Below are 23075 nucleotides of genomic sequence, written 5' to 3' on the forward strand. Positions count from 1 at the left end.
ACAGGAAAGGCCTTCCTCGATCGATCAGTTCTACGACGAGCTCTGCCACGTCGGCAATCAACGTGCCAACTCAACTCACGCGCGTTCCAGTTCCAGCACTGTACTGGTAATGGGCACAACACTTGTAAGGCGTGACAGCGCTGGATGAGACATGCAAGAGAGAGAAGCTGAGCACACTCCATTTGTAGTACTAACTTGCAAGCTAAGACGGGTTACGCATGCGCCTCAAAGAAGAATCTTAGCATGTTGTTGCTTGCAAGCAAGCTACACAACACATGCCAAAAATGCAGCTGAAAAAACGAGTGCGATCCCCCCTTGCCATTTCGCATGAACAAACCCGCTGTCAGCCTGTCAATCCAACCCATCAACTTGCCTGAAACACAGGCACGCAGCACAGCGGAAGTGGTTCGACGCACACTGCACTGCTCCGCAGCACTGCAGCTGAGCTGCCAAAGGCAATCTGTCCCACACCCACAGGCGCACGCCATCTCTTTACTGGACGCTCCGCACTTGCTCGCAAAATCTCCGTAGTACCCTACCTCTGGCCTCTGGGAATCACGGCCAGTGTACTTGACAAGCATAAAGTTTTGTACTGCGCCGGTGTTGTCGTGCACCTATGAATTGCAGTATTTTTCTCTCCTAATAAAACAACATAAGTTGATTTATAAGTCACGAAAATGATCAAACGAATAGGGTGACGGTGGTTATGACTATCATGGTAACAAGTCCATGATTTGGTAGTGATAAGGAGCATTAATAACCATGCTCTTTTGGGTGCAGTGCAGTGCAGTGCGCTGCAGTAAAAAAGTGATGCTACTGTACTGGTTTTCCTTGGGCCATTTTTAGTTCCCTCCCAAAACACCAAATTTTTCAAGATTCTCCGTCACATCGAATACGAAAACGCATGCATGAAGCATTAAATATAAATAAAAAATAAAACTAATTACACAGTTTAGACGAAATCCACGAGACGAATCTTTTAAGCCTAATTAGACTATGATTGGACACTAATTGCTAAATAACAACGAAAACGCTACTATGCTCATTTTGCCAAATTTTTCGGATTCTCTCGTACTTGGCAGCAGGCAGGCGGCAGTAAACTATTGCGGCGGTGTAGTTATGCACCTACTACTCCTAATCAAGGTTGCTCCCGTAATTCAATTTGTTTGATTGACTATTTGGTGCCATCGCATGTGGAGGAATTTTTTTCTTTAAATTTCTGCACGGTCGATAGCCACGCTATGCAGCACAGGACCATTCAAAATTAAACGTGCCAGCTGACATCTTGCATCGTTGGATTTTTATAGACAAACGAGAGATATAGACGAAGACACCAATGCCATCTTTCGCCCTGAATCAGTTAGCTAAAATACTGGTGCATTTACTTTTGCATTTACAATATAAAAAAATTGGTGCATTTACGGAACAGTTTTGCTTAGCTCAATTACCCCTAGGCCTTCTTTAGATGCAAAAAATTTTGCAAAATGAGCACTGTAGCGTTTTCGTTGTTATTTGGTAATTAGTGTCCAATCATAGTCTAATTAGGCTTAAAAGATTCGTCTCGTAGATTTCGTCTAAACTGTGTAATTAGTTTTATTTTTTATTTATATTTAATGCTTCATGCATGCGTCCAAAGATTCGATGTGATGAAAAATGTGAAAAATTTTGCAAAATTTTTGGGAACTAAACTGGGCCCTACGCTAACTGCAGTGAAAGGTTAGCGAGCCCTACATTTTGACATCCTCGAACAATCCAAATGTTTCTTTTTCTTGTATTATTTTTTTAGGAAAAACATAAATATTGCATGGGCAAAATATTTTAGCTGATCTATGATCCATCATTATACAAGTATATATAGATGGAGCATTTTTTTTTTGCGAGAGGGAGTATTTTACCTCTGTAACTGCAAGTCATAGGGTATTTTTTGGCATGAGCCTGAAATCGTCCAGATTTATCTTTAGAGTTATATAATTTACTTTTGCATATTTGTTCTTGGAAAAATATAGATGGCTGAACCAGAAAAATTTTGGTCAATAGACTTACAGAAAATCAGCAAACTGATAAAAAGAAATGGCAAAAAATGTACTATCTGGATTCTTTATATTTTGGTGATACTAGTTCAGTAAACCGAAACAAAATACGTACGTAGAAAAAAAACACTTCTCATCTCAATTCTCTTAAACCTGTCCCCACTGTGGCACCATCTGCCTGCCATTCCCACTCCTGGTATCCTATGATATCAGCCAAAGCTCTGAACTCCTCCATTCCAGTTCTTCTCCACCTCGTCCTCCTCCTGCTCCTGCCTGCTCGCCCGCCCCCCAAATTCACCTCGGCCACCCTCCACCACCTCGTCGGCGCGGGCAGCGGTTCATCTCGTCGTCCTCCTACCTGACGACGTCGCTGTTCGCGCTCTCGCCGCGTGCCGCGCACCCATTCCTCGCCTCGCCCTCGTCTCCCGCGAGTTCCACGCCCTCTGTGCCGCCACCCCCAGTCCCCACCCGGAGGCCGGAGCCACTCCTCGCCGCGCACCGCACCCTCCGCATCTCCCTCCGCGGAAGCACGCCACCTCGACTCCTTCTCTTGCTTGCAGTCATTGCTCACCCCCGTCTTCACCCCACTGCTGGTATTGGAGGTGGAGATCTGCCCCGACTTGCATTTTGTTAGTATTTTGTTTGGTAATTACTTAGCCCTAGCTTTGCTTCGTTCTTTTGTTCTTGTCTGAGTCTCCGCTTTCTCTGATGTGAGCAAACCAAACTCTCGGGGATGGAAACTACAATCTTTCCGTTTTTCCTGCGATTTGGTTGCTAGTAATGGAGTATCAATGGCAGTCTGTTTTTATTTTATTTTTTGGCGGTTCAACTTAACCGTCATGTCCCCTCCTTCTGTGGGTTGCCCATTCATTCGTGCACTGTGTTCCTAGTCCGCTTTGGCGAATGCGCATTGTACCAGTGGTGCCGAAATGGGCCGCCTTTGTTACATCATTTTGGGGGTACGATGATAATTTGGCTGGCGTCTTATTCATTAATGCTAATGACAGGTTGCAAAGTAATGCGTCTATGATGTATCCTTTATAATCATTCAGTAAGCAAGATCTGTAGTATTGCTTAACATTTTTGCTGCGCACTGGTTCAGTTTAGAGGTTTCAGCATGCAAATTTCACAGTCCGTACAATCACTATACTGTCTTATGCTACAGCTAACAACCTATTCCTGCTTTGATTTCATCAAAATGAAATGTTATAGAGCAATGCCAGCACTTGATACGAATCCGATTTTTTCTGATTTCTACTTTCATGGTGGGACGAAGTTTAACACAACTTTGATTGGTTGATTTCTGTTAGGTTCATGTTTCATCATAAGGAATGAACAGCAGTCGACAAATGGAACTCCACTACATAAACACTGGATTTCCATACACAATCACAGAGAGCTTCATGGATTTCTTTGAGGGTCTCACTTATGCTCATGCTGACTTTGCTCTTATGGATGGCTTTCAGGATCAGGTATGCAAAACGTTACTACCATGTTTCTCAAATAATCTTGTACAGCAGACATCGACCCCAACATTACTGTAAAATTTTTATTTTGTTACCCTGTGTTTTGCCACACCTATGCAATTACTTTTGGCATAGCACTGAACTCTCAGGAAGGAAAAAAAAAGGCTAAATCCAGATGGCTGTAATTGACTGCCTCAGCTTACAACCTTATTTCCTTATCATTGGCTGCTTTGATTCACAATGATTTGCCACTACTGTGCAGGGTAATCCGTACTGGGCAATGATGCATACAAACTCATACAAGTATGGATACTCTGGTCCTGGGAACTATTACAGCTATGCTCATGTCTATGACATAGACGACTACATGCATAGAGCTGATGGTGGGCGCAGAGTATGGGATAACACTACACCTGCAAACAGTGTGGACTCTGCCAATGTTGTCCTGCAGGGCAGCGAAGCTCCCCGCACAACTGCAAATACTACTACCGATGAATGTAAGTTCGAAAATACAAAAACACAAGTCCTGAAAATTACATAGTTTTGGGAAATATTGCTAATCTCTGGTTAAATTGCTAAGGATGTACTGTGATACACTAAATTTTATCACTATCACTTCCTTTGCTATCAATGTACTTTGGGCTTAAATAGTGAAAAGGTTATTTTTGAGGGTTTCATATCAGATGGTGGGCGAAGAATATGGGATAACACCACACATTCTTTCACCTGGGAATTAAACTTTACTCTCATTAATCTGCATTTCTATTGCAACTGGACACATATGTGAAGTAGAGTTGTCATGAGTAATGTTTGCGATCAAGGTAGTTTTACATCTAAATTGCATTATGAGCCAATAATACTCCCATTGAAGTTTCCTTTCTAAGAGGACCGGTAAACAAATATGCATGGTTGTATAACCATGCAACTCTAGTGTCTCTGTCTATATGAAGGCATTCTTCATTCGCTCCCAGGGTGTCTGACAAGAAAAGTTTTGTAGTGTATGGCCATCAGTTACTGCTGTTATCTGATTAGGCTCCATTTGTTGTCTCTTTATTAGATTTTTGGTTGTAAAATAGACAACCTTGGACATTATACTGATAAGAGAGTAGACGTCCCAATTGTTTGAAGTTTTAACCATACTTTGTACATGTCGGAACCATCTGATAATTTGATTTTTGTTTTTTTTTTAAAGTTATGACAAGCTTAGGGAAATGCAAGGCATGCATAAAGCGAGACCTGTTTGTGAATTTGATTGTTACATTAACATCCACTAACAAGTCATAAGATTAAATCCTTTTTCCTTGAAGTCAGGCAGTCCAACTTTCAACTTCTCAGAATCATCTTTGGTTTTGCACATCCTTTTTGACAATGTAATCTACTAATCCATCTTTACCTGGCACTCTGATGTTGTTCTTTTTACAGGCATCCAACAGGTACACCAAAGTCTGGGTAGTTCTCAGGTAAATGATAATTTTGAGCATGGTTATCTTTGACCTAATATGGCCCTTCTCCTATCCCTCCCCCCCCCCCCCCCACCCCCCCCGCACACACACACAGTATGAATTCCTCTTCTCCTATTGCTGTTATTCATGTCTCCGATTCAAAGTCAATCTATATGTCCAGCGTGCCTGAAAAAAGGTGTTTATATTTTTCAGGTATAGATGCCATAAAAGTTGTCTCCGGTAGCTAATAAATCTGACAATATAACATGCCTATTGTATTGTTTGTTGCTTCTATTAATTTTACGTTCCACATTGTATATATTACAATTATGCATTCAACTCAACATATCATGTGATGTTCAGTTATTGTTCATTCATAAGCACTAGAACATGCTTGCTGCAGTTTCTTGTCTATATGTTTTGTGAGATCACATTTATGTTGTCCGCTGTGGATGGACATGCTTTCCAGTTGCTTCACTGAAAATCGTTATTATGTTTGTAGGTTGTTTGGCAAGACAACATTGACCCTGACAACATGACATATGAGGTTAGTGACTTCCCTGCACCAATCTTTTGTCCATGGTATTGTGATGGTTATGTAAGGTAAAACAGACACTTCAAATATGTATTGTTGTACTTATTGCTTGTACTTTAAACCTGTACTCTTAGGTACATAGGCAAGAGACTGCATAGATTATACCATGCATTATTGTATTAGTCCAAGAGTGTACCATGAGCAAGTTATAATCAAATTCTCCAAATGGAGAATGGCTCCTCACTGCACTGCCAACCACTTCGTTTTCTTAATTGCTTACGGAGGTTGCCTTTTGACAAAGTTACTTTAGCCATTGCAAATCACATAATATGTACCCCCTTGCTAGCTAATGTCACTGTTAGCTATTTTCAAGTTCAGTGGGATCACCAGTTTATGAACTTTTTTTCTTTTCGGATGAAGTTTTTGCTTGACCTAGAATTAGGTGTTGATTGTGCCAATAAACAATAATTTCCTTTGCGCATGCATTGTATGGGGCTTTCTCCTTTATAACTCAAATAAGAGTGGATGGGAGTTATATGGATGGTTACGAACCAGTAGTTGCAAATCTGTTATTTATATGTGGAAATATGAAACGAAGCAATGTCTAGTAGCCAGTATGGCTGTATGTGACATGATCCCTGGCTGGTCTATATTGATAGACTTCCCCAAACCCTCTTCATTGCTTAACATTTAAGGTGAAAAAAACATTTTTTTTGTTTTTAATTGAACAATCATGTCTTTTTTGGTTCGTTTATCTGAAAAACTCCTTGTCAGGATTGCCAAAATGTGTTGCTTCTCTTTGTTCATGCAATGGAACAGTTGATATAACAGTATGGTGTCAATGGTTGAGCTATATTTCTGCTAACCGTTCTTTTTTGCTAAGTTCTTCAAGTATTTCATTTCTAGTGTACATATATCAATTTTGTTCTCTCGTTTGATTACTTCAAAAATTCCATAACTAACAAGTTTTGTTGACAGGAACTATTGGATTTGGGTGAGGTAGTTGGAACCCAGAGCCGTGGTCTCTCCCAAGAACGCATTTCGTCGCTTCCTGTCACGAAGTACAAGTGTGGTTTCTTTTCAAGGAAGAAAACACGGCGTGAAAGGTCAGATTATAATATGCTGCATCATTATATGTTTGATGTAAAAATATGATCCTTGCTTATCATAGTGGAGCAGTGTATGCAATTATTTGCAACAACTTTGTACGGCTTCTTCAATGGACATGAAGTTAACCGCAGGACTTTCCTTTGGGTGTCAGTTGTGTGATTTGCCAAATGGAGTACAGGAGAGGAAATTTGCAGATGACACTTCCATGCAAGCATGTATACCATGCCAGCTGCGTGACAAGATGGCTTAGCATAAACAAGGTCAGCAACCAAATATTGGCGAGACGCCTACTTTTAATTTCTTTCCTGTGCTTCTTTCGCTTAATGAAAGTACATTTCTTTCGCAGGTATGCCCTGTTTGCTTTGCTGAAGTTCCTGGCGACGAACCTAAGAGGCAATGAGTTATCAGTTATGAGGCCGCTATGAAGTCGTTGCGCTTTGAAGCTGAGTAGTGAGTACTGCCCGCAATTGATGCATGATTTCTGCTTGAAGGCAGCTTATTGTCCCTTCTTTAGAATTGTGTATTAGCACCATATTACCAAATATAGGTTATTATCAGATGTATTTAGTGTTTGGTTCAGCGTTTTGTAACGTAATCAAATCAGGGGGAAAGAGGTACCGTTACTTGTGTTTGGTTGGACGAGGCCCACAATGCAACCTTTTATAACTAATAATTAGATTAGAGGCTCCACCTCTACGTTATTAAAATCCTAAATCCTCCCGAGATGCTTTAGAGAAAAAGTGTAAAAATTTCAAAAATTATTATCGAAATCAGGAACATCTAGTCTTTAATTTAGTAAAATCATCATTGTATCTATATGTTTTATCAAAATTTATCCACCATTGCCATTATTAAAAATAAATAAAATATAATCCTTCAGAATCGTGTCTAAATTAATCATCCATGCCATTATGAAAGATAATTTAAAATAATCGTATTGAAAAATGTTGTTGATCACTTTAATGCCACAAGCACTACGTCGCATGATAGACATTTTTTATATGACTATGATTTTTATGTTTGAATAAATTTAGATTTAAATTGTCTTATTTGAAATCATAAATTTGAATACAGTTCATTTCAATTTTTTATAAACATTTTAAGGCTTGTTTGGAGAGACTTCTTCTGGCGTCTTCAAAACTGTAGCGTGGTCAGCCGGAGCCCCAAAACTACAGTTCTTCTAGCTCCTCCCTTTTATAGTTTTTTTTTATCGGAGCCGTTTCCCCTCTCTACAACATTTAACAGTGCGCAACAGTGATTTGGTGGACAGCCAGCGGCTGGGAGCGCAACCAAACGGGTCGTAAGTTTGAATTATGAATTCCGGTGATGTGATACGAATGATATACATAAAAATTATATTAAAAAATCTGACAAAATGAAATACGGGCTCTTAGTAAAGTTGGATGCTAAAAATAGAACCCCAGAATGTAGGGGAGCCATCCTTAGAAAGTTTTGGGGGGGCACTGTTGAAGATGCTATAAAGTTTTTTTTTAAGCAAGATGCTATAAAGTTTTGATGGAGAAATTTCCTTCTTTTTTTTTGAGTGAATTGAGGGAGAGATTTCGTCTATCTTTAAAAACAGAATAGGGCCAAATCGATCCTACCCACTGGATCATTAACTGTACGACTAGCCCACCCAAATATGGGCTGAAAAAGGCCCCAAAACACGTGAGCTCCAGAAGCAACAACAGGTCGAACCGTCGAAGGGAACGAAGACGAGCACGCTCAAGCGGCCGCACTAACCCGGTAACCCCAACCCGTCCTCCGTCTTCGTCCCAGCCGCGCCTCCGACCCCCAAGCAGCCTCGCGCCGCTCGATGGCGGCGCCGTATCACCAGCCGACGAGCCTAGAGGAGGTCCGGACGCTGTGGATCGGCGACCTCCAGTACTGGACCGACGAGAACTACCTCTACAGCTGCTTCGCCCACACCGGGGAGGTAGGCGACGTCCTTCGACCTCTGCCCCCCATGACCGTGCCTTGCGCGCCGATTAGGCAGATTTTCTCTATAGGGTTCGTTTGGTTGCCGTCGTAATTCGGTGATTTTAAGCTGGGTTTGTCAGTCTCAATGTCTGATTGAGCGGTTGCGTTGCTGCGGATTGGGTGAATTCAGGAGAGTTGGTACTTCAAGGTAGCTCTCGCCTTTTGGATGCATCGAGGTCGACTTGCCCATTTGTGGTGGGCTAGTGTCTGCTATTCTTTCGGGGTTCTAGGGTAGATACATAGGTTGACATCCGTGCCCTTATGCGTGTTTTTTTTTTGGAGCAATGTAAGGGTTTCATGGTCCTAGGGTTGTGGCTTGTGGAGCCAGCCTCTTAGTTTTGAAAAATTTGACCCAAACAATTGTGAATTGAAGCGGTCACATGCTTCCACTTGCATCAACGGATGGGCCTCTAGTGAAAGTAGCAACACGGTTGTTCATGAATATTGTCCAGGCATATCTGGGCGTAAAATACTTCACCCAGTTGATGTAAAAGTGTGTGTAGTTCGACAGATAAAATTACCTGAGAAAGTGAAGGTATCCACGCAGGCCTTTTGGAATATGTCGTCGCATCTGCAGTTGTAAGCTTGTAGCTTGTTATTTTTGCATGTAGGTGAATGTAATGTTCTAGGCCTATTTATCTATATCAATGAGTCTTTTAGGGATATTGTAGTAAAGCATTGCACTGTTTTGGGCTTGTTTGAAGCAGCATTGGTAGGATGCTATTGTGAACTAACATTATTCATAGTTTGATAGTTTCTGAAAATTAAGAAAATGATTTATTTAAGTATCGGGTATTTCAGTACAGAAAAAGTTGTGTATAAAATATTCCTTGACAGCTGTTTGAGTTTATACAGCAACCATTTTGTAGCTGCATGTCTGATCTATGACTGGGTTGCTATATTTTTTTTTATTTGTGTGTGTGTGTGTGGGGTGGGGGGGGGGGGGGGGGGGGGGGCACTGGGCTGATGATAGAAGTATGTTTTTTAGAATATAACACTTTCAACTTTATCTGAACATCAGAACTATTACTATACTTTTAAGCATAGTTTGTGTTGTAGAGTCTTTTTCTTATTAAGCGTTGAGCACTGGAGAGTACATTTTGAACTCATTGTGTTTAAGACCTTTATTTCCTGGAAGTGCAGGTACAATCTGTTAAAATAATACGCAACAAAGTAACAAGCCTTCCAGAGGGTTATGGGTTTATAGAGTTTGTTTCGCATGAAGCTGCTGAGAAAATTCTCCAGACTTACAATGGCGCACAGATGCCTGGAACTGAACACACATTCAGATTGAATTGGGCCTCTTTCAGCTCTGGTGAGAGGCGTCCTGATTCAGGATCTGATCATTCGATTTTCGTAGGGGACCTGGCACCTGATGTCACAGATTACTTACTACAGGAGACATTCCGAGTGAACTATCCATCTGTTAGAGGGGCTAAGGTTGTCACAGATCCAAATACCGGGAGATCTAAAGGATATGGATTTGTAAAGTTCGCAGATGAAAATGAAAAGAACCGTGCAATGACAGAAATGAATGGTGTGTACTGTTCAACAAGACCTATGCGGATAAGTGCTGCAATACCTAAGAAATCCACTGGCTCTCAGCTTCAGTATTCAGCTGCTAAAGGTAATATTGGATGATCTGAATGTACTGTGTTGTTTGTATGGGATTCTTCATTTTCTTGATGTTTCTTTTCGTGGATTTATTATAGCTGTCTTATGTTAAATATGTAGCGGTGTATCCAGCAACAGCTTATGCAATGCCTCAGCTCCAGGCAGTTCTCCCTGACAGTGAACCTACAAACACTACGGTATGGACCTCTACCATATTTCTGTCTGTTACTCTGTTGAGTGTTGACTATGCCACTTACCTTGGGATATATCATACGTTTACAGATATTTATTGGGAACTTGGATCCAAATGTGACAGAAGATGAGCTGAGGCAGATATGTGTACAGTTTGGAGAGCTTATATATGTGAAAATTCCTGTTGGTAAAGGATGTGGATTTGTACAGTATGCATCTAGGTAAGTGCTATAGGAAAATTTCATTTAAGTGTAATAGTTGCCTGATGCTTTACGTTGTCTAGTTTAGTTATCCATATCAGGACTTGCCCAAAATCCAAATGTCATAACATCCTGAAATAAGTATGCCTGTAGTGGGATGTTAGGGACATGTATGCTTTACAAGAAGAACTAAGAACATTTCGATGCAGTATTACCATTTCTTTCCATTGAAATCTCAGCAGACAAGAAGATAATTTTTACAATTAATGTCACATGGATATGTCTATTGTATTTTTTTCATATATTGCTCCCCTGCAAAAGTAGATGTATTTATTGATGGCACATCTCTTTACTAGCATCTAAGTTTTCTTAGTAATGAAAAGGTAGGGTGTTTACCATTGCCGATTGTAACCATTGCAGGGCATCAGCTGAAGAGGCAGTACAACGTCTTCATGGCACAATGATTGGCCAACAAGCTGTTCGGCTTTCATGGGGCCGAAGTCCTGCAAGTAAACAGGTATATCTTATAAAATTTTACTGCATAAACCTAACCTATAGCATTCAATAAATCTCTTCGGCCTTATACCTGGTGAAATCAAGCGGATGCCATTATGTTGATGTGGGGCTGTTTTGCACCAATAAGCATGTTAAGGAAGATTTTACTCGGTACTAACACTTGGAATTGAGAATTAGTGAGAGCCACATGATAGTATTCTTATGCTGTTTTGGGTAGATAGCCTGATAGGGGATTGCTTGTTTGATATGGTATTAGTTTGTCAGCGGTATTTGTTCATTTTTCTCCCTGAATTTTCATTTGTTTTCTTGTTATTATCGTATCTTCTGTATTTTTTACCTACTGGAATCTCTTCTAATGGTAGCTAATGTTTGTTATCTATTATCGCATGAAATAATATATGCAGGATCCATCAGCTGTGTGGAGTCAGCAAGCAGATCCGAATCAGTGGGCAAGCACTTACTATGGCTATGGGTATGATGCATATGGATATGCTCAGGATCCGTCATACGCGTATGGTGCTTATGCAGGATATAGCCAATATCCCCAACAGGTAAGGATTTCCATCCACATATACATTATTATTATATATATTAATTCCGAGTGTCTGCTGTACACTTGCACGTTCATCAGTAAGTTGTGGATGTGGACACCTGAAGCTTGTTAGTTTCTTAAATTCCTGCTGAGTTATGTTACCATACAATGCAGACTTTCGTTAAACCTGACGTAGAAAATTGCATCCTTGTGAATTATGTAATCCACCATATTGAATAGCTGAAGAATAGATTTTGGGCCTGTAGAATGTTCATTTACTGAATTATTTTGTCTTGTTCTATTTCCTGCTAAGATATCTTGGAAGTGTTTGTACGGGCCCTGTACGTGCTCCCATTGTAAGGAAGTGATTTGTGGTGCATACCTCTCCCATGATCTTTCATGTTTCGTAGTGCACATATGATATCATGCTATTCGTGTCTGGCCAAAATCTGTTCTCCATATTTGACAAATCTCACAATCTTGCAGGTTGAGGGAGGTGTTGACGCTGCTTCTGTTGCTGGTAGCCATCCAAGCATGGAACAAAAAGAGGAGCCATATGATCCAATGAACATACCTGATGTCGACAAGTAAGATCAGTCACATTGCTCTTCACACTGTTGTTTCTGTAGAGATGTTTTCTAATCTATGGTCCTCTTTCTCCTGCAATCTTAGGCTGAATGCTTCATACATGGCTGTTCATGGTAGAGCCATGCTAGGGCGGTCCTTGTGGTTGAAGACCAACCTGCTGCCCCAACCAACATAAGCAGGCTGACCAACAGCTTCGTGTATGTTGACAACATCCCATTTATGATAGGCATGACCCTTTCGTGTTTCCTAGGCTGCTGCTGCTTAATATTATCAGGGACAATATTGTGGGAACGATGAAAGTCATCTGTCTAGTCCCCTTTTCCAACCGATCATTCTGCTGTTGGATACTTTCTGCTATTCACTTGACTGCAGTACTGCACAATGAAATACTGATATCTCTATCTTTGAGTACTTACACTTAATAAGCCTGGTCGCTGGTTGGTTTCTGGGCTGATAAACTCGGCTGGTGTTGGTTTGTTGTGAGAGGAAAATATAAGCCTTGGGTGAAACTAATAAGAGAACAGGCTGAATATCTAGTGGCCTTGATATCTTTGAGTACATTTCTGCCTGCTGAAGATCTACTATGTCACATCTCAGGTGACGGCGTGATGCCTGCGGCCCAAAACTATTTCCAAGATGGTTGTGTAGCGGTAAACTATTTCCTCGATGGTTGTGAAGCGGAACGTTCCATAGACACAGAATCCGATGCTTTGACCATTCTGTGCCATGTCCCGTGCTCCAAGCCTTGCTATTGCTACCATTGCCAGTGAGTACGCTCATGTGCCAGTGACAGTGAGTACCTCTGGTCGTGTTGCAAGGGTCAAAGTGGGGCCCGCTTTCAGTGAGTCACCACCATTATTGTAGTATCGATGACCTCCAACGGTCGGAAAATTGGCCGGGAACCAACGGGCCGAGTCGGCGGGTAGAGGCTTCTCTCCCCCTTTCCCTCGGCTCTGCTCATAACACGCGCAACGGCTCGCCTCGCCACTGCCCCCGCACATCTCACACGACTGCTCACGAGCGCGACAAAAGAGGAGCCGCGACCAAGCAACCGGAACCCAACCTTCTCCCTCTCTTTCCATCGCTCGGGGCTTCTCCTCCACCGCGCCGCGCGGGAGGGCGGGATGGAGTTCATGGAGCCCAAGGACATCGACTGGAGCAGGGTGGTGTCGCGGTACGTGCGCGACGAGACCTACGAGGGCATCGAGGCCCCGCACTGGGCCGACCTCACCGACCCCAACGCCGACCGCGCCGACGTCGACGACGAGGCCTGGTTCTGCCGCCCCGGTACGCTTGCTCTTCCTTCCCTCCCACTCTCTTCTTGGCTGCCCCCTCGCAGGCGCGCGCGCGGGCGGTGCTCGTGCTCGTGCTCGTGCTCGGTGCTCCTGTTGGTTGGCCCCGCTTGATTGCGAGGAGATCAAATCAAAGCAGTGCGCGCTGATCGGTTCTTGCTTTCTTCCTTGGGGATGGATTCTCTTGCGACATTGGAACTTTGCTTCTAAACGAGCGGGTGCTGATCTATTGATTTGCGGCGCTGCAGATTGCCGGCATCCGAAGACGGCCGAGGATTTCCTCAAGCTGAGCCCCAGCCCCAAGGTCTGCCTTGTTTCGCCGTTCCTTGCGGCCTTTTTTCTTCCACTGGTTACCTGAACCCTCATCTCACGCTTCTTCTTCTTCATCGGAACAGGGCAAGCTGCTGCGATCGGTTTCGGCCATGCTGCCCTTCGCCGAAAGGGACGCCAACACCACCAGCCTCAGGTAACCAATCAAATCCAGGTGTTCCTTGCGCGCCGCGCCCGCCTCGATCAAATCCCGTCCCCCCCCCCCCCCCCCCCCCCCCCCCCCTTCGTGCGTTGCTCAGGGACGGCAGTAGCAATCTCAAGTGGCGGGGCGGCGGCACCGTTACCTCCTCCACGCCGCCGAAGCCAAAGGCAGCGCCCAAGAAGAGGTTCCAGGAAGACAGCGAGAACCAGGACCCTGCGCTGGCCACGCTACCCCCACGGCAGGCGCCGAGTAGGCCGCCGTTCGGTGCCCCTCGGTGGAACAAGAATGCCAAGGAGGCCATCAAGTCCAGTGCGGAGAAGCGGCCGGATAACGCTGAGAAGGAGGCGCTGCTCAACAAGTACGCCCCGCCGAGGCAGCTCAAGAGCACCCTCTCAGCGAGGAATCTCTTCTCTGGGAAGGATATACTTGGTCAGATTTCGGAGTTCTACGATGAGCTGAAGCGGATGGTTGGAGGCGGCCGGCCTGGCACAGACACACAGGAGGAATACAGCTCAAACCCAATGTATAAACCTCTCCTCATCGAAGGAATGCTGGAATTCAATTGTCGGGTTGTCTCTATGAGGCCCTTGACAGTTTCATTCGTGCAGGAATCCGAGCGATTTGATGGAGAAGGTGGCTCCTGATGCCAGCGTCAGCAATCCAGTTCCCGCAGATACCGTGAAGGAGGTGGCGAGACAAGAAACAGTGAAAAAGAGTCCAAGCCCAATGTAATTTGCAAATAGTCATCCCAATGCAAACTTATGTGTATAGGTTGTACTGATTGTTTCTTACGGCGCTGATGTTGGTTTCTGCAGGAAGGGAAAGAAAGTGGGGCTGAAGGTGGAAGCAGGGAAGCAAAGGTCTCCCTCTGTGCTGAAGGAAGTGAAGGCAACACCGCCCACTCCGCAGCGGTTTCCATCCCCATCGCCAAACCGCATTAAGAATGTTAAACCTGGAGGGGTGGCCACAGCAGGATCGCCACTCAAGAAGCCACTCAAGGTGAATCCAGCATGGCTATAGTATTTGCTTACTCAGTGTCCGTGGCTTTAAATCATGGTGTTTACTTGATTTTCACTGTCTTCATTTCTGGGACTTCAAATTCTTCAAGGGCATGTAATGTTCACAAAAAGAATGGCCCACTTTTGTAGATCTTAGTATGGAAGAATATACTAGAGTGACTTCTGCTCTAAAATAAAAGATTGGCTACGACTGCTTCTTCCCCTGATGATTTAATAAATCCTACGATGAGCTAAATTAGCATCACCCCAGTTCACCATACTTCACAAACTAAACTTGTTGAACCATGTGAAAGATTAATAAAGGTCATGTGTTTTTTCAACCAATTTCAGTAAGTTTGATCATGCATCTGAGATGTTTTTGTATAGAAGTAGCGTCCTTTCATATTTAGCATCATTTAGCACAGGTCATGAGGAGATGTTACCGAATGTACTAATTATATGGCAAGGCATATTTTCTATAAATCCTAATAATGATGCTTATTCATTGTAAGCCTCATAGTGGATAGTGTCAAATAGTTTTTTCAACTTATCTTATGTTCATTGTGGATGATCATATCATAGATGCTTGTGCATCTCATAGTTGAACTCATCTTTTTGTACTGTACAAAAGGCAAACACAGTGATTGTATAGTTTTAGGGCTGTTGTGCCCAACCATTACCAATGAGGTATTTATCTGAAGTTGATCACAGAGTTATATAATTATACTGTAATTTCCTTTTCTTTAGGAGTCTGGAGAGCAAAAAAGATGGTGTGAGGCAACCCTTTGGGGTTAAGGATATGAACAATACAAGAGCATGTGATGCAGAAGGGAGCTCCAGCAGCATGTTTTGGTTCTTGAAGCCCTGCACTTTCCTTGTGGAGTAGCATCATAACACTACAAAGTTTTAACGAGCAACACTTGATGTAGCTAGAATCCGTTACTTCATTCATTTCCAAATATTCTGAGTTCCTATTTAATTGATTCATTTGATGGGTACCCTATCTGGGAAGTAAAAAAAAACATGTATAGTCATACAGGTTGAAAGAGTCTTTTCCATATGTATAATTCGAGATATAGCAAAACACTTTTCTGCTGCTTCGTTGTTTGTCCAAACAAACTGCATTTTTGTCTCTTGAAGTGATATACTAAGGTTATGCAATTCAATGATTTGTTTGAATGTTGTTGCCCTCAACTACTACCTAGCAGTTCAAAACTACAGACTGACCAGAAATGTTTGAAGTGCAGTCTATACATTCCATGAGGTGACATAAGTCGATGGTCTATTTCTTAATTCATGGAGGTTTACTGTTCTTAATTATACTGGTTTGTGCTTGCCGAATTGCTGATGTTGTTTATATTCCTTCAATTGTAATTTCACAAATTTTGGCACAAGGATTGTAGCCCTAAGTTATAACAAGAGTAAAATGCACCAGCGGTCCCTAAACTTGTACCGTTGTGTCATCCCGGTTCCTAAACTCGCAAATCGACCGTTTATGTCCTCAAACTTGTTCATCTGTGTCATCTCGGTCCCTAAACTTGTTCGGCTGTGTTATCCCGGTCCCTAAACATGCAAATCACCCGTTTAGGTCATCAAACTTGTTCAGTTGTGTCATCCCAGTCCCTAAACTTGGTTTTAAGTCTCATCTGGGTCAAAACAGAGTGATCTACAAACTTTATATCAAAAAATAATTCATAACTTTTTCATATGAACTCGAATGAAGACAAACTTTATATCAAAATTGTAGCATTCGACGCGATCTACGACTTTGTAGTTGAAAAGTTTTTGAATTAAAATTGTTTAGGGTCCCAAAATATTATTGTATGTTTATAGATTTTAAAATTTGAAATATAAAATTATCAAACAATCTTGGATATTGATATGGTCTATATAAAAGTTATAGTTATCAATACGACGTACAACTTTATAGTTGAAAAGTTTTTTTGTTTGAAGTCATTTAGTGTCCCAAAATTTAATTTTAAATTTCAAATTTCAAAATCTATAAAGTTTGTCTTCATTCGAGTCATGTCAAAAAGTTATGAATTATTTTTTGATATAAAGTTTTTAGATCATCCTGTTTTTGATCCAGATGCGACTCAAAATCAAGTTTAGGGACTAGGATGACACAACTGAACAAGTTTGAGGATCTAAGCGGGTGATTTGTAAGTTTAGGGACTGGGATGACACAGCCGAACAAGTTTAGCGACCGAGATGACACAGATAAACAAGTTTGAGGACCTAAATGGTCGATTTACGAGTTTAGAGACCGGGATGACACAGCGGTATAAGTTTAGGGACCGCTGGTGCACTTTACTCTTATAACAATGCCACAAGCAAGAATTCTGAAATCTCTTCCAGAACTTTTGTGAGAACTTACAATTTTTTATTAGTCTTCAGCTGGTATGTGACAAACTTGATTTGCATTTAAAGGTTTAACAGTCCTAATTTCTAAGTTACTTTTCTTAAGATCACTCACCAGGAGTTGGCACACATCCCAAGCACATAATCTGGGTTGCATTGAGCGGTTCCTTGATCCTCCATGACGTGTTATTCGAGATTTTTTTTAATTTTAATTGGCCGCGTCTATTGCCATGGCGTGGCCAAAAGCTTATGCATGGCGTGGCAGGGGGCTGACGTGGCGATGACCGAAAATATTGACCGTTGACGTGGCAGGGCCTACCGCGCCATCGATCTTGGCGCGGCAGTGCAGCGCCCTGATCCGTGGCGCGGCAGAGTCGAATAAAAGCCCCGCGGCCAATTCCGCCTGCCCGCGCCTGGCCACCGCCCGCCCGGCCCTCCGTTGCCGCCTCCCTCCCTTCCCTTCCATTCCCCGGCCACCTCCCTCCCTCCTCGTCCTCGTTCAAGGTTAAGGTTAATTGTTAAGTTAGAAGTATGTTTATCATGTATATTTTTGTTGCTATAAGTGTTGGTTATATTATTTTAGTTGCAATGCAAATGATTATATTTTATATTAATTTGTGTTGTTTTGATTGATGTTTGATTTGAACCATTTTATTAGATGGAATATATGTTTTGGGAGCAGTTGTGGCAAAAATGGGGTCGTCCTAGAGAATTGTACCCCGACGAGTCTAGCAAAGATGTCCCCGTCCCACCTGAACTCCCTGTCCCTAACTGTGACTGTGGTCGTCCGGCCGACGTGTTTCAATCGAGACATCCGGACACAGCGGCTCGTTGCTTCTACACATGCAGTCGTTTTAATATAAGTAATTATTTCCGTATGTTTTTTCTTTATTTGTATTACTAGGTTACTAATATTTTGTTGGAATTTTGTTGTGTAGGCCTATGAGAGGTGTTTTTTCTTTCAGTGGATCGATAGTGCAGACAAGTTTGACCTCAGGTACCTCCTTTTCGACGATTGGTGGAGAGGGCGACATCCACGATAGTACTTTGAGCGGTGGGTTCCACCTCCCCCTAGCCCCCCTCCACCTCTCCCTAGCCCCCCTCCAATGACGGCTAAGGAGAAGCACTTAGCCATAGTTAGACGACTCGAGGAACCTCCTCTATGCGATTGCGGAGATCGAGTTGTGATAAACCCTGAGAATACGTTGGAGTTTGTGTGTTCAAACAAGCATGAAGTAAGTGCAAAGTGTATGTGTTGAAATGTTGAGCTATATGTGTTCATGTACTAATGTCACATTATTTAGGGGTATTCAATGGCGAAGTATCGTTTCAAGGAGTGGTTGTATGGTCCTAAGAACCAATGACCAGAGGAACCTCCAAAGGCAAAGCAAAAGAAGAAAGAAATGTTAATTTACAAAGCACCTCCAGTCAAGTGCGAATGTGGTGTTAAATCCAACTACAGTCTAGTCCATTCGGAGCTTGGAATAGGCCATTATTGCGCCATATGGCCCTATGATGAGGTTGGCTATTTTTGTGGTAACCATGAAATTGTATTTTGTTTCTTTTGCTAAGACATATATGATATAATTTTTTATTTGAATAGAGCACTAGGAAATGTAGATGGGAATGTTATGATGGTCAAACTAAGTTCTTGGATGAACTAAAGGGGAAGCAAGTAATTGCAGGAAAGAGGGGATATGGACCTGACTACGTTAACCTTTTTGTTAAACATCACAAAGACAAGATGTGTGAGTTTGCTAGACAGCGCGGTATTTATAACCCGATCGACGTTGGACTTGACAAATGAGGATTGGAGAGACGAATGACGTTAGAGGAGGAGAGGGCAAAAAGGAGACAAGGGAGGAGACAAGAGTACAGATGCAGGTCTTGAACGAGCATGTTGTTGCATTATGTGTCAGTGAGTGCTTGAAAGCCTTTTTTCGTTGCCTGATTTTAAATGTAATATAATCACGTTGCTAACTGATTGCATTTTTTATTTGAAGGGATTGGTTGCAGTGAGGAACATGCTGTAGAGGTGGCTCGTGCAAGGTACGAGGAAAATAAGTTAGATGAGCACAGAAAGCGAGCTGGTCGCACCGTTGAATCACCAATTGTGTTGTCTGCTGAGGGGGACGAGGATGAGGATGACACTGCCAGACTCAGTGAGCTCATCGCTCTAGCAGAGGTGGGCTTGTAGGCGGAGGAGGCTAAGGATGACATTGGCAGACTGAGCGAGCTCATCGCTCTAGCAGAGGCGGGCTTGCAAGTAGAGGAGGATGACGACACGTTCTTCACTCAGGCCGTAGAGGCCGCAGATGAAGCAAAGACCGCTTACGACAGGCGACATGGAGGTCAGAGCAATGTAGGTGAGCCTAGCCACATGAACGAGGAGGAATAGAACATGTTCTTGTCTCAGGACGTAGATGAAGCGGAGGCCGCTTACTACAGGCGAAAGGTAGATCAGGGCAATGCAGGTGAGCCTAGCCATGGCAACAGGGTTGTGGTTGAGGATTGGTACTCGGACGATGAGTTGCTTACTTAGTATGTTTCTAACTGAGGGTTTTTGATTGCGCCATCTGTTAGTTCCATGCTTTATTAATGATCAATGTAGCTATGTACTAGAAATTCCATTATGTTGTCTTATATTCTATTTGAACTATTGATGTATTATACCCATGTATCATGTACTCGGATTACCCATGGTCGATCTTTAGTGATCCCATCCGTTTGTATCATGCATTGAGAATTTCTAAAACGAACATAATCAAGTGAAATTATCTCGAATACGGCGCCATAGCCCACTGGTTCTGCCTCGCCATAGCCCAGGTTCTGCCATGCCATAGTCCACGGCACGGTAGTGATGCGCCATATCCCATGGTGCGGCAGTGACGTGGACAAAAACTGACCAGCCTCAATTGAATTGATGTCGGTGCTGTAAACAACTACAAGTGCTGCCGCTACCATGCGCAAGTTGAAACGAATATGAAGCAAATAAATAGACAACAAGTTGCCACATAACATTTGCATTGGTTCATGAGTCTGCAAGTTTTGGATGATAATATTCGTTCGACATAAGTCCGACGTAACGAACTAAGTCCCAGGAATGTAAGGATCCCTCAAACACCTCTTGGAAACCTCGTCGTCTGATAGAAGAAGGGGATCGTTGTACTCCACCTCAAGAAGGGGGTACATCTGGTGTGGCATGGGAGGGGCCATCCTGTTACAAATTGATAAACAAAGAGTTAGAGTATTCAAATTAACAATATTCAAATTAACATTATGTAGCATTGCAAAATTTGAACTACTTGTTATGCAATACGAACACAATATGAAAGCACCTATTGCCCTCGTCTTCTATGCCTGCTAGCCTTGTGACTAGATTCTTTGCAAATGGAGCAAAGATTCTAGCCCCGGGTCTTGTTGAAGTCTCCCCCGCCGTACATGTCTTCGCCATACCCTCTCATAGCGTCCATGTCTCCCTTGAGTCATTTCTTCTTCCTCCTACCATTCCCTACCTTCATTAGATCCAGATGCAGCACGTAGTCATAACCATTATAAGGTGGCCATAGTGTCGGGTCAAGGTATGGCTCGAAGCTCATCTCCCAAATACTAACGGTGTTCGAATGGAGATACAAGGGTGACATATATGGCCGATCCTCATAGTTGTACCCGCGAACCCTGTAGGCCATGATCATATGAGAGCAAGGGGCATGCATGATCTGAGGGACATTGCAACTGCACTCTACCTTTTCAAGATCAACTCGGTAGTTTCGTCCACCATAACGTTCGCCGCCCAAGCTTGTGCCACCCTTGCCCCGTACACTAAGGATATGGCGGCGGGGTCCATATGGCTCGGCGGTGTGCTGCTTGGCCAATTCCTCGGCCTCCTTCAAATGTTCAGCTTTGGCCTTTCCAAAATGCCCCTGCTCAGTAATATTCCTCTGCGCAAGTTCCCACATCTTCATAAAATATTCGTTGCACTTATGAAAGGAGAACTCAACAATTCTAGACACGGGCATCGATCGAACTCTGATGAATACATGGTTGAAGGACTCCAAGGAGTTGGTGGTCATGATGCCATACCTAAAACCTCCCTCATCATATGCTAATGCCCACTGAGCCTTCTGTTCCATCTGCGCCTCTAACCAAGCCTTTCCCACTTCATTTACCATCTTGTCTAGTTCTCTCTTTGTCTCCTTGAACTAGTGCTCTGTACGTACACAACATAGAGCCTTTACCTTGTCACATACCTCCTGCTTCCGCTGACATCATTAGAAATTAGCGACAAAGTGTCTCATGCACCATCTATGCACTAGAGGCGGAAACCCATCTATATGCTCAGCTGTAGCATTAAGAAGCCCTGGGTGATGGTCCGAGATCAAACATATAGTGTGAGATGAGCCAAGCACTTGTACATGTAGAAGCCGCATGAACCATGATCACAAGTCATTGTTCTCTCTGTCTACCAAAGCAAAAGCCATGGGTACTATCTGGTCCTCAGGATCAACAGCAGCAGCCATCATCAAGGTGCCCCTATACTTTCCTGTCAAGAAAGTGCCATCAACAAGTATGACTGGTCGATAAAACTAGAATGCATGTTCTATTTGCGCGAACGACCAGAACACATGATAGAGGACATGCCTCAATGGGTCCCAAAAAAACATTCTTCCGGTGTCCACAAACCATTTCAAGCCAGGGTTGTAGTAATGCATTGCACATAAGATGCGGGGCACCCTGTTGTACGCTTCCTCCCAACTACCCCATCGAATTGCTAGAGTAATTTGCTTAGCACGCCAAGCCTTTCCGTACTTCACATAGTACTTAACGAATCTAGATATGGACTGTTGTAAAGAGGACACTGAAATGTCATTATTGTCATCAACGAGCCCCAATATACGACGGATAAGGTAACGTGCAGTAAGCTGTTGATGATTTTTCTTCCCCCTATTTGATAGGCAAGTGTGGGGTTTGACAACTTTACTTATCCTCCACTTGCCATCACTTTGTCTCTTTTGTGCATTTAACCTCCACATACAATCGTTTTTGCATATCACGTGGTACCTCAACTCCTGGTCCGAATGAGTGATGGTGTACAACCTATGTGTAACACTCTCGGTGTTACGTTGTACAGTTTTTGCTAAACCCTGCATGAGCATCAACTTGTGTGTAAATGCGTGTAATATAGAGTATAAATCAATATTCAGAGCTTGAAACGTTCAGTTGAAACATGAAACCAAGGTTATATTTCATGTCATGTATTATCACTTCGGATTATAAATGAATTTCTATCGGACGGAAATACTACGGAACGCATCGATGAAGCATAGTAAAATTGGTAGCCCAAACTTCATAGGAGACGATGAAATATGTGCGGTCGAGGACGAGGTTCACTAGCTAGCATATCAAGTAGCTTGGAAAAAGGATTCGACGCGAAACCGTTCGAAGTTTAGTCATTTCACGTAAGTTTGAAAATAGGTCTACGAAGCCATGTTCGGTAATTTTTGTAGAGCGATTGGGTTAAGAAGTGGCGAGATGTTTTGGCACGGTTGGCTAGCCCTAGGTACCCTCTTGAGTGTAGAATAGCTGGTTTGACTCTTGAATCTTTGGGTTTGAGTTTTTGAATGGATTTAAAAAGCGTGCATGCCACAGGTTAGGCCATGCCAGCGCCTAGGGCGTGGTCACCGCCCTATTCGGCCTGGCACTGCTGCGCTGGCCTACCTAGCAAGCTACTGCGTTGGCCACATCGC

General features: G+C 43.0%; 3 protein-coding genes across 4 annotated transcripts; all 3 read left to right on the forward strand.

Annotated features, from left to right (window-relative positions):
* The first annotated feature begins 2219 nt into the window (after window positions 1-2219).
* LOC136551651 (E3 ubiquitin-protein ligase BIG BROTHER-like) lies at window positions 2220-7290 on the forward strand. Of its 2 annotated transcripts, none has more exons than XM_066543209.1 (8): window positions 2220-2675; window positions 3341-3502; window positions 3759-3993; window positions 4919-4956; window positions 5441-5485; window positions 6452-6579; window positions 6735-6843; window positions 6930-7290. In XM_066543209.1, exons 2-8 carry the CDS (start codon window positions 3362-3364, stop codon window positions 6981-6983), a joined length of 750 nt encoding a protein of 249 aa, XP_066399306.1. In that variant the 5' UTR covers window positions 2220-2675; window positions 3341-3361; the 3' UTR covers window positions 6984-7290. The 2 variants fall into 2 exon arrangements, with proteins under 2 accessions (XP_066399306.1, XP_066399303.1); XM_066543206.1 differs by having other exon boundaries at window positions 2220-2632.
* A 988-nt stretch (window positions 7291-8278) lies between these two features.
* LOC136551630 (polyadenylate-binding protein RBP47B'-like) lies at window positions 8279-12606 on the forward strand. The gene is made up of 8 exons (XM_066543189.1): window positions 8279-8519; window positions 9707-10190; window positions 10298-10374; window positions 10460-10590; window positions 10990-11086; window positions 11490-11636; window positions 12104-12204; window positions 12290-12606. The coding sequence occupies exons 1-8, from the start codon at window positions 8400-8402 to the stop codon at window positions 12378-12380; spliced, it is 1248 nt and encodes a 415-aa protein (XP_066399286.1). The 5' UTR covers window positions 8279-8399; the 3' UTR covers window positions 12381-12606.
* Window positions 12607-12734: 128 nt separating this feature from the next.
* On the forward strand, window positions 12735-16091 carry LOC136551640 (uncharacterized). Its single transcript, XM_066543197.1, has 7 exons — window positions 12735-13492; window positions 13746-13801; window positions 13893-13963; window positions 14067-14492; window positions 14578-14697; window positions 14785-14968; window positions 15715-16091. The coding sequence occupies exons 1-7, from the start codon at window positions 13330-13332 to the stop codon at window positions 15760-15762; spliced, it is 1068 nt and encodes a 355-aa protein (XP_066399294.1). The 5' UTR covers window positions 12735-13329; the 3' UTR covers window positions 15763-16091.
* Window positions 16092-23075: the final 6984 nt, after the last annotated feature.

The sequence above is a fragment of the Miscanthus floridulus genome, chromosome 1 (genome assembly GCF_019320115.1).
Source record: "Miscanthus floridulus cultivar M001 chromosome 1, ASM1932011v1, whole genome shotgun sequence".
Lineage (NCBI taxonomy): Eukaryota > Viridiplantae > Streptophyta > Magnoliopsida > Poales > Poaceae > Miscanthus > Miscanthus floridulus.

Excerpts from the sequence above, each read along its gene's own strand:
- LOC136551651 (XM_066543209.1), top strand. The coding sequence starts at position 3,362 with ATGAACAGCAGTCGACAAATGGAACTCCACTACATAAACACTGGATTT. Across the intron at positions 4,957-5,440 it reads AAAGTCTGGGTAGTTCTCAG|GTTGTTTGGCAAGACAACAT; the intron begins GTAAATGATAAT and ends TTATGTTTGTAG. Across the intron at positions 5,486-6,451 it reads CTGACAACATGACATATGAG|GAACTATTGGATTTGGGTGA; the intron begins GTTAGTGACTTC and ends TTTTGTTGACAG.
- LOC136551630 (XM_066543189.1), top strand. The coding sequence starts at position 8,400 with ATGGCGGCGCCGTATCACCAGCCGACGAGCCTAGAGGAGGTCCGGACG. Across the intron at positions 10,375-10,459 it reads GTGAACCTACAAACACTACG|ATATTTATTGGGAACTTGGA; the intron begins GTATGGACCTCT and ends ATACGTTTACAG. Across the intron at positions 11,637-12,103 it reads ATAGCCAATATCCCCAACAG|GTTGAGGGAGGTGTTGACGC; the intron begins GTAAGGATTTCC and ends ACAATCTTGCAG.
- LOC136551640 (XM_066543197.1), top strand. The coding sequence starts at position 13,330 with ATGGAGTTCATGGAGCCCAAGGACATCGACTGGAGCAGGGTGGTGTCG. Across the intron at positions 13,493-13,745 it reads GGCCTGGTTCTGCCGCCCCG|ATTGCCGGCATCCGAAGACG; the intron begins GTACGCTTGCTC and ends GCGGCGCTGCAG. Across the intron at positions 13,802-13,892 it reads AGCTGAGCCCCAGCCCCAAG|GGCAAGCTGCTGCGATCGGT; the intron begins GTCTGCCTTGTT and ends TCATCGGAACAG.